The sequence below is a fragment of the Natator depressus genome, chromosome 7 (genome assembly GCF_965152275.1).
Source record: "Natator depressus isolate rNatDep1 chromosome 7, rNatDep2.hap1, whole genome shotgun sequence".
In the NCBI taxonomy this organism is placed as follows: domain Eukaryota; kingdom Metazoa; phylum Chordata; order Testudines; family Cheloniidae; genus Natator; species Natator depressus.
Genome location: NC_134240.1, coordinates 24,051,757 through 24,061,839, shown reverse-complemented (window position 1 = coordinate 24,061,839; position 10,083 = coordinate 24,051,757). Strand labels below are relative to the sequence as shown.

The following is a 10,083-nucleotide window of genomic DNA, read 5'->3' as shown; positions in this document are numbered from 1 at the left end:
TACCAGACAAGAGTGAACCTTTGATTTATATAATGGTATTGTATTTTTTTCTGTATTATTCCCTATCTCATGCCGTATACATCCTAATATTTGTCCCCAACCGTGGAGGATGATCTAACTTATAGTAACTTAGTGGGCATCCAATGGGGTGTTCTGCATTCCAAAATAGCCAGAGTACAAAGTGCTGTGACCTCACTCTTCCTACCCCTCCCACCTTTGCCCCTACCCTAAGGGTGGCAAGGTGCTGGGGGAGCATAGGGCAACATATGTCAGACCTATGCTACTCCTGCACCATGTAGTTCCCCCAGGGGCTCTCATGGCCTGTTTACACTGCCGGAGCAGCATAAAGGAGGTGGAATCCATTCCAATGTATTTTATAAAACTCATGTCCACATTCCAGAATCATGGCTCTACAACACCCTGTAGTGACTGGGGTCCATGGAGCTGGGGTGAGGAGGGCACCAGGGGAATGGTGGCTTGACACTGGAGGCAGGGAGGGGGGGCAATCAGTGAGAGTGATTCAGTGTGGGGATATCGTCAGATGAAAGGCAATGGTACCCAGTGGCCACACAGCAAAGGGTTTATATACTGCGAGGGGGTGATGGGGTGGCAGAGGTATTATGTGACTTGGGGGAGGAGATGGGAGTGATGTGGTATGGGAAGAATGGCACATGCCTGGCGTGGGGGCAGAAAACAGTAATGACCTGGCTGTATCAGAGGGGAAGCCGTGTTAGTCTGGATCTGTAAAAGCGGCAAAGAGTCCTGTGGCACCTTATAGACTAACAGACGTATTGGAGCAAAAGCTTTCATGGGTGATACCCACTTCATCGGACGCATGACCTGGTGGAGAAGCTATGTGGAGGGGTGAGGGGATGCCATTCGGGGCACAGGAGCCATGTGGGGTGGGGGGTGAGGGGCTGCTCCATGGGGTGGAGGTTGCCGCTGACCCATGGCGGGGGGGCAGGAGCCATGCAGGGGGGGAGGGGATGCCCCAGGCAGGAGCCATGCAGGGTGGCGGGGATACCCCATGCGGGGGGGGGGGGGGAGGGAAGGGATGCCCAGGCAAGAGTCACGCGGGGAGCAGCAGACTCGCTAAACCGGTCCAGCAGGGGGCGCGCAAGTCTAACAGAAGGGCAGACCAGGAGGCGGGGCTACGTGGTGACGTCACAGGTATGGATGACGCAGCGCGTGGGTGGGTGGGTGTGTGTTGACATCGAGAGCCGGCACCTGGGGGCCGCGTTGCGCCGCCGGCCTCCCGCCCGCCGCCATGTACCGGGCCCTGTACAGCTTCCGCTCCGCCGAGCCCAACTCGCTGCCCCTCGCCGCCGGGGAGACCTTCCTGCTGCTGGAGCGGAGCAACCAGCACTGGTGGCTGGTGACCCGCGCAGGCTCCGGGGAGACGGGCTACGCGCCGGCCTCCTACCTGCAGCGGCTGCAGGTCAGGGCAGTGGGCGAGCGGGGACCCGGGGCGATGGGGCTCGGTGCCTCGTGGCGGGGGCTGGGGGGCAGGTGCGCCCTTTCCCCGGGGGAGAGGGACGCGACGGTCTGTGTGTGGGGGGGGCACGCTGTGGGGGGGGCGGGCTGAGAGGGGGACACACGCTACGGGCTGTGTGTGGGGCGACGGGCTGTGTGTGGGGATGGGCTGTGGGGGGGGCTGAGGGGGGCACGCTATGGGCTGTGTGTGGGGGGGGGGACGGGCTGTGTTGGGGGGACCCTCTCCTGCAGTGGCTGCAGACCAGCAGTTGGAGGTACAGGGCTGGGCGCTATCCTGGCTGTCCTCCATCTGAGGATGAAGCGTGGCTCTTATCTCTGTAGGACAAGGCTTAGCATGAAGAACAGGGAGACTGTACTTTAGAGACTGACTGATCTGACCTTCTGGAGTGCAGGCTTTAGCCGGTATGTCTTCTAGGGAAGGGCTATGTGCTAGCCTCTTCCCTCAAAAGTTACAAGTCCTGGGGTGCTGTACTAGCAAGGCAGTCCATGCACAGGCCTCCTGTCCCCCAGAGAGGATTTGTTAAATGATAGTCATGAAGTTCTTTGATCAGCTTGTACTGCCTAGGGGAGATGTGACTCCTCCTATCTGCATCAATATAGGATCATGAGGCTAAGAGCAGGTATGAGGACCACCACCCTGGAGAGTTGGGCTTCTTATGTCTTGCAGAGGTGACACTTTGGACATTTTGGTGCTCAAGGGCCAGGAAGCACTGACCTGATTATGTGAGCTGTGCACTGAACTTCTGTAGGTCAGGAACAAAGAGAAGAGATATGGGGCTTCACTCTAAGGACACAGGTTATGTGTTGGCCCCTACATATAATGGTTACTGGTCAGAAGACAAGGGAGTCAGGGGACATCAGTATGGGAGAAGAAGTTACGTGCTGGTTCCATATCACCTGCACTCATCAGGGAGTATGAGGAGGAGGAGAAAAAGTACACTGGCGAGACTAGATATGTACTTGGTCTACTTCCAGAAGCTATGAGTGAGTGGATGGTAGGCTGTGTGCTGCTTATAACATTTGGAGTACCAGTGTGGGTTGCTTTTAAATTATGCAGTTATCACAATCTGTATGTTAGAATAGATATGCAGATAATTGTTTTGAGAATGACTATTCACAGCTACTACTGTTTATAAGTGAGACTGTTTAGCAGGAGATCATCAATCACACCATTCCACTAACATAGAGAATGATACAGGGGCTAATAACAGGCCTGTCCCAGCACTGATGAGGGGGCTGGGAGAGAAGCCAGAACAACCAGTTGTTATGATAGTGGCAGTAATTATAGTCAAGTCAGTGACATTCATAATTATAGAAAATGAGAGGACAGACTCCTCCAACCCTAATAGGAGTCAGAGTAATGAGGGCTCATGCAGTAATCGCAACAGCAAGGATAACCCATACATTTTTGTTGGTGTTGTAGAAGATAAAACTGTATGCCCTCTTTTACGGTGTGACAGCATGTTTTAATGGAGGGTTCCTGGGCAAAACATGGATCTTGCAATACCCTTGTTATATGTATAGTTTGGGTCAAGTGTTTTATCCTTCTAATCCCAGGGGTTTGCAATGATGCCTACAATATATCTAAATTGCATACACCAAATAAGTCTGTATAGAAGTACGCACGTGTTGCAGGTACATTTTTGGTGTCCCTGAGAAAATACAGCCCAGAATGTCAATAGAAACCAATTTATTCTAATATGCTGGTGATTTTCAGATATCTCTAGTCTTGTGATTAAAATAGTAAATTTGTTTCTAAATAATTTCAGTGACTTGGAGATACGTTCTATAATTAGATTTCACCAATCCAATAACAGATGTGAACTCCTGAAGCACTAGAACCGTCTTATCATGGAGTCACAGACATTCCCATTGGGCACTCCAGTCTGTCTTGCCACTCAGGCAAGCTGGACTTAGTGATAGATGGTTTCCATACACCAAAGTCACACAAGATTCAGGTTGTTTCCAGTCCCAAGAGATCAGTCACTTACCCTCGGTCAGTTTGTACCTCAGATCTCACACCAAAGACAACGCTTGTAGTCAATCCTATAGTAAACGAAGGATTTATTAACCAGGGAAAAGAAATTAGTTATTTACAGGTTAAAGCAGGAAAACCTATATACACAAATTAGTTATGGTCTATGGTTTTAAAAGATGACAGAGTTGTTGTCACTTGTCAACACTGAATGTCTTAGGGCTAACCCAGGTTGACCTAGGACCTCTCTGCCTCTGTTTCATAGCTCCAGCCCTGTAAGAGTCGAACAGCAAATGAGAAAGAGAACATCTTCTTATGACCCTGTTTTTATCCCCTTCTTCCAGCATTCAAGCTGATGGGACGGGCTCCTGCATGTAGCACCTTCATGGGTTTCAGAGGGACATTAACCAAGTCTTTATATCCTGGTGTTCCACAGTGGCCCATTTAGTTTTGATGGTCCTTCTTGATGTGCAGTGGGCCATTCCCCATGACTGGCTTCACAGGTTCAGAGCAAGCATTTTTACAATTGTAAAGCAAAACTTGCATATCACCTTATAGCATGGGATAGAGACATTATGAGTGAAATTAATGCATGCAGCAACTTACAAGCATTCCATAGAGTCTAAACACATTCTTATAAGTCTAACACCTATCTTGAACTATACTAACATACAGGTGAGCTGGTCTGGTTTCCAGCTATGAATTTGTCAGTGCTCAGCCGATGCCTACAGCCTTGGCAAGAGCTGGCACCTGGTCTGCCAGTGTCACACTAAGATTAGACCTTTGCCCTTGAATAAGGATCCTATCCTGCAACCCTTATTCATGACAATGGTCAGACTTCAATGAGATTACTTGTGTGTAAGAATCGGGTGCTAAGATATTTCACCGCAGTTACAAAGCAGAAAATCTACTTAAAACAATATATGTTTTAAAATCCTCTATGGACCTGCTCCAACCTACCTCTTATGCCATTTCTTTCTGCAGTCTCTTGCTTCATCTGCTCACGTAGCTCCTTTTTGTCCTTTCTGCCTTTCTATTTTGCTTTTAACTCTGTAAAGTATTTTCAGGCTGCAGGTATGAAGGATGCTTCAGAATGGTTGTATTGATAGTATAATAACTTAATATTAAAATGAATATGAAAGCAAGGTTATGACAAGCCATGAAAATGGCTTCTGGTACTTCATATTTGTTCTCCTTTAGTTCAAACCCGACTTCCTAACTGCTATTTCAGCCTGTTACCAGGAAATAGTATGGGGCTTTTTCTGCCACCTCTGTATTTGTCAATAAAGGTTCTGGAGCCAGACCTTGACTGGTGATCACGCTGATGATGCATAAGGCAGAATAAAATTCAAATGGCTGCTCTGTAGTTACAACAATGCTTAGTTGTGTTGACTGCCTCTCATTCCGTGATTTCAGAGTGCTTTCAGGTCAGCTTTTCAGAGCTGTCAAAAGCAAATTTTGACTCTAATCAGTAAACCAAGTAGAACTGACATGGAAAAAACTTTCTCTGACCGAAGCTTGGCTTTAAACAGTTCACTGGACTGTCTGAGACAAGAATGCAAACAAGTCACACCACATCTCTCTTTAATAAGTTTGATGCTAATTAATGACAAGATGCCGAGAGGTAATTAATGTCACCATGATCACTACAAGAATAATGAAGCTAATGATTAGTGACAGTGTGTACTGAGCAGGGAAAGAGAGCATGTCGCCAACGGAAGGAGTCACCATTGCAAACATAAGTCAGCAGATTCACTAATAGTGCAGTCAGGTTGTTGGTAAGCAGTACATGTCACGACAATCACAGTCAAAAGAAGTAGACATCTCATACTGCTAATGCTTCCCAGAAGAATCTTACTCACAACAAGGAAATTAAAATAATGTCAAAGGGGAACCTTTGCAGAGAGCAGGTGAGTTTTCCTTGGCACTGTCCGTACCAGGAGAATTACCTTTCTTTTTAAGTCATTTCTTATTTTCAGGCTCCTCCCTCATTTATAACACAGGTGGAAAATTCATACCTTAACTTCTTTGGGAAGAACATGCAGTCCATATTAAAAACAACTCTTCTTAACATATTCTTCGTAAGCTGCCAGAGAGTACAGAAGTGAAGTTTCTAGTTTGTTGGTGTCCTCTAATTACAAAATTGCTGACATTTTCTACTTTAATCCCAATAATTTAAACGGTATTGCCATGAAATAGGGAGACTCAAATGTAGTAGCAGACTTCTTTTTAGAGACATCTGATGCCTTCAGAAAATAGGTTGTGGGCTAAGCAAAGGGAAGAATGCATGGTGCCTGGTGTGATTTGAGGGTTACAACCAACTGCGGTTAATGGCAGATTGGTTAAAAAACATTTAATTGCTGTTGATATTTCTATAAGTTTTTCACTGTTGTAGTTCTATGTTGGCTATATTATGGATTAGTAAAGAGTATTTCAATTGTTCGGGGGGTAAATACTAGTGATAGGTTCCCAAAAAATAAACAAGGTCTTTTCTACACTTGAAAAGTTTTACTGGCGTACCTATGTATATAGAACTATACTGGCAAACCATTCTAGCATAGAGGTAGCTTATACTGGCATAAACGTGTTTCTGTTGGCACAGTTTACACCAGTTCTCCAAGAGACATAAGCTATACTGACAAAGGCACGTTTTTGCCCATATAAACTGCCTCTTTGCTAGGGTTTATACTGGCATAGCTATTCTGTTTTTTGTTTTTGTTTTTTTTTAAAAAAAAAAGCATTCCCCTAATCAACATAGCTTTTCCTGTATAAATTTTTAAGTGTAGATCAGGCCTGAGGGAAAGATAATGGGTCGTCTCCTACTTTTGCATAAGAACAAGCACAGAATTTGAAGCAGAAGTGGTTGCTTGCTTGAATTTAGACCTCATATGTGAAGCCTCGGCTGAGCTCTAAATTGCAAATAGAGATTTCACAATGGTGCTGGCAGACTCTGAAGTAGCTTTGTAGTTTGTTACAGTTTTGCTTGCTAACATTGCTAACAGGTGCTGCTGATCAAACAAGTGAGGATCTGTACTTGACCCTGAGCTGTCCAGTAATGGCACATAAGATAATTGCCTTGAGTTATTGACATAGCAGAGACAAATGCTGCTAATAGCTAATGCCAGGCAGATGCTGTCTTACTGAAATCATCAACACAAAAGCTTCGTATCTTCTGATTAAATGGGAAGGAGCCAGTTAGCAGGAGGTTTAGTTTTCGTCACAAACTGTATGGGTGACACTTAAGTGGTTTCTGAGCAGCAGAAGAATATGGAGATTAAATTGGAGCTGGTTTTTCAGTCGGAGACAGTCATTCTTTACAGAAGATCAGACTTTTGAAGTTTTATATGAAGTAGTAAAAAGTTCAATTTAAAAAGCTTCCTTTGGAGCAGAGGTTTTATTCTCTGTATCAGGGAAGAGAGTGGCTGCTGAATAGGGGAGAAGGCTAAGTGTGATGAATAACAAGGGTCCTTTCACTGGGTTAAAGAGCCCATATGTTATCATCATAATGGTGAGATGTGTAATTACTTAATGGGAATCTGGAACTGTTCCAAATTCCAGCTTCCAGCCTATGAAGGTTTGGATTGAACCACCACAGCACTAGAAGACCGCTTACTCTCCAGCCGAGAGGACGATGGAGTCGACACTAGCAGCATCTAGACTGCAAGGCCAGAAAAGGCCATTTGGTACATGGAATCTGACCCACTGCAGTTTGCAAGGCTAACTTCTCCTTTCTTGGAGAATAAAGTAGCGAATAGTTACCTAGCCCTAGTGGCCAGAGATCCAAGCCTCAGGTTTCCAACACCTAGCTTTCTGGCAGGGTCACCTCAGCCCTTTATCCTTCCTAGCACAGAAAAATATGGGTTCCATGCAGCTTACAGAGTATGGGGGAGACTTAAAGAGGAGACTTTAAAAAGTAGGATTCTGTCTCCTTTGTGTCTACTTTAATAATGCTGATTTTCATAAGAGTTAGGGTTTGCCCTTATGTTCTTAACAGTTTCCCTCCCATATTCCACTGTTGTGCTTGTTGCTGTGTGCTAGTTGATTGCTGCCTGCCACCCCAGAGTTGGCTTCATGTCAACAGTGCTGTATTCGTGTAGACCGCGAAGCATTTTATCTAATCTCTTCTAATATCACTGCAATCAGGGGGCCTCCACTACCCAACTACTGACTCTAAAAATGTTTCCCTAATATGTCACCTGAACTCTTTCTCCTTTAGTTTCTGGTCATTCCTTTTTGTCCTGTTGTCTCTGAAACTGAATAATTTCTATCCTTCCTCTTAAGGTTACCCTGAAGGTATTTATAAGCTGTGAAGAACAGAAAATTCCAGTAAGATATGAACTACTAGTGACACTTGGTTAAGGAGGCAAGTGTTGCAATCCCTGAGCCCTGGATTGATGTATTGTGGCAGTCAGTCTATCACAGGGTTCTCCTAGGATGTTGCTGGCTAAGTATATGACTCTGAAATGACAAGCCTGTTACAGGGAGAGGCTACTACTTTTTTCTAGAGCAGTGTTTCTCATTGACCGGTCCATGGACTGGCGCCAGTCCCTGAGATCTCTGTGACATAGTTTAGGAAGGCAGCAAGCCGGTCCCTAATATCAAAAAGGTTGAGAAACACTGCTCTAGAGGCATCTGGTATTGGGCCCTGCTAGTGTCAAGACACTGGGATTTGATTGACCTCTAGTCTCACCTGGAGTGGCAAATCCTATCCAAGGAGGAGTTATCTCATGAATCGTAGAATATCAGGGTTGGAAGGGACCTCAGGAGGTCATCCAGTCCAACCCCCTACTCAAAGCCGGACCAATCCTCAATTTTTGCCCCAGATCCCTAAATGGCCCCCTCAAGGATTGAACTCATAACCCTGGGTTTAGCAGGCCGGTGCTCAAACCACTGAGCTCTCCCTCCTCCCAATGCCTTTGAAATATTAGATTTGTTGCTGCAGATTTGCAGTGATCGCATTAGTGGAAGGCATGGAATGAGAACTTTCACACTCTGCTTTTCTAATGTAATCTTACCCATCTGCCACTCGTGCATTGCTCTCACCATGCCCCATCACAACTTTTGTTCTTCCCCATCTTCCCTATTTCCCCCCAATGGCTCCATTTCCCCTTCCTTGTTGCCCTCTCCCCTTTACAGTTCCCACAAGGTCAACCAATTCCTCTTTCTGTCCCCATCCCAATCTCCCTCTCTCCTCCCACCAACACAAATTCTTATCCCACATCACACCTTCCTCCTCCTCACCATTGGTGACATTTGCCCTGTCACGGAGTGTGGGGGAGTCCAGGCCCTGCACCCCTCTTCCTGGGATTCACTGAGACTCTCAGCCAGCCAGTAAAGCAGAAGGTTTATTGGACAACAGGAACACAGTCCAGAACAGAGCTTGTGGGTACACCCAGGACCCCTCAGTCAAGTCCTTCTGGGGGAGCAGGGAGCTTAGACCCCAGCCCTGGGGTTCCCTGTGTTCCTCCACCCAGTCCCAAACTGAAACTAAACCCCCCCCAGCAGGCTCCCTTCTGCAGCCTGTCTTCACATTCCTGGGCAGAGGTGTTACCTCCCCCTCCTGGCTCAGGTTACAGGCTCTCAGGTCTCCCATCCCCAGGGCACATTCCCAGGTCAACACTCCCCCCTCCCTACTGCGTCACATGTCCAACCTGGCCCTTTCTCCATCTCCTCTTCTGTACCTTCCACACCCAGCCCCACCCCTCCTATGTTGCTGTTCCTGACCTCATGCCAATCCTTCTCCCTTACTCTTTCTGGAATGCCCACTCCCTCTCTTGAAACCATAGCCATCCATGACTGATTCGTATCTCGCTACCTCTAGTTCCTGGCTCTGATATCTAGATCCCTTTGTCTGACACTGCTTCTTCAGCTGTCCTCTCTTACAGAGGCCTCTCTTCCTCTAATGCTCCCTCCCTTGTGTCAGACCGTGGTGGGGATGTTAGGTTTCTCCTCTCCCTCTCTCTTCCCCCCTTCTAATGAGAGAGAGCAGGAACAGCACTGCACCTGACTTTGTCTCTCCTCTCCCACTCCATGTCACTGTCATCCCCTGTTTACCCAATTCCTTCCCATGACCTTCCTCTCTGATTTCAATTCCTGGCTCTCACTCTTCCTCACAATCTCCCACATACATCCTTGGGGATTTTAATTTCCTTGTTGCTGACCCATCCAACGCCCTAGCTTCACGTTTCCACATCCTCACCTCTTCATTCAACCTGCTTCCCTAGATCAACTGTCCCACTCACCAGAACGGCCGCTCACTGGATTGGTCTTTGCCAGGGCCATCCTTACCCATACGCAAAGTACGCAGCTGCGTAGGGCATGAGGAAATTTGGGGCACCAAATTTCTTGGTGCCCTGCGCAGCTGCATGCTGCTCCAGCCCCTACCAGTCCAGCTCTTCCCCAGGGCCCCTGCCCCCGCTCCCCTGAGTTCTGCAGCAGGGCTTGGGCTGCGCTCACTGGGGGCGGGAAGTGCAGCAACCCGGCCTCAGCCACGCTGCCGGTGAGTGCTGGGGAGGTTCCCCCTTACTCCCCAAGCCAGACCCACTCCCTCCCCTGTGGAGGCCTGGGGCCCACCCTCCTGCTTCTCCCCTCCCCCCCCCCCACAGAGGTCTGCC

The 10,083-nt window shown here is 47.5% G+C and overlaps 1 protein-coding gene across 1 annotated transcript in view; it reads left to right on the top strand.

Annotated features, from left to right (window-relative positions):
• Positions 1-1,187: 1,187 nt before the first annotated feature.
• NCKIPSD (NCK interacting protein with SH3 domain) overlaps positions 1,188-10,083 on the top strand; it is a 101,053-nt gene continuing 92,157 nt past the window's right edge. Inside the window, exon 1 of the mRNA XM_074957681.1 lies at positions 1,188-1,438. Within this exon, the coding sequence (XP_074813782.1) occupies positions 1,268-1,438 (171 nt within the window). The 5' untranslated portion in view covers positions 1,188-1,267. The remainder of the gene's footprint in view (positions 1,439-10,083) is intronic.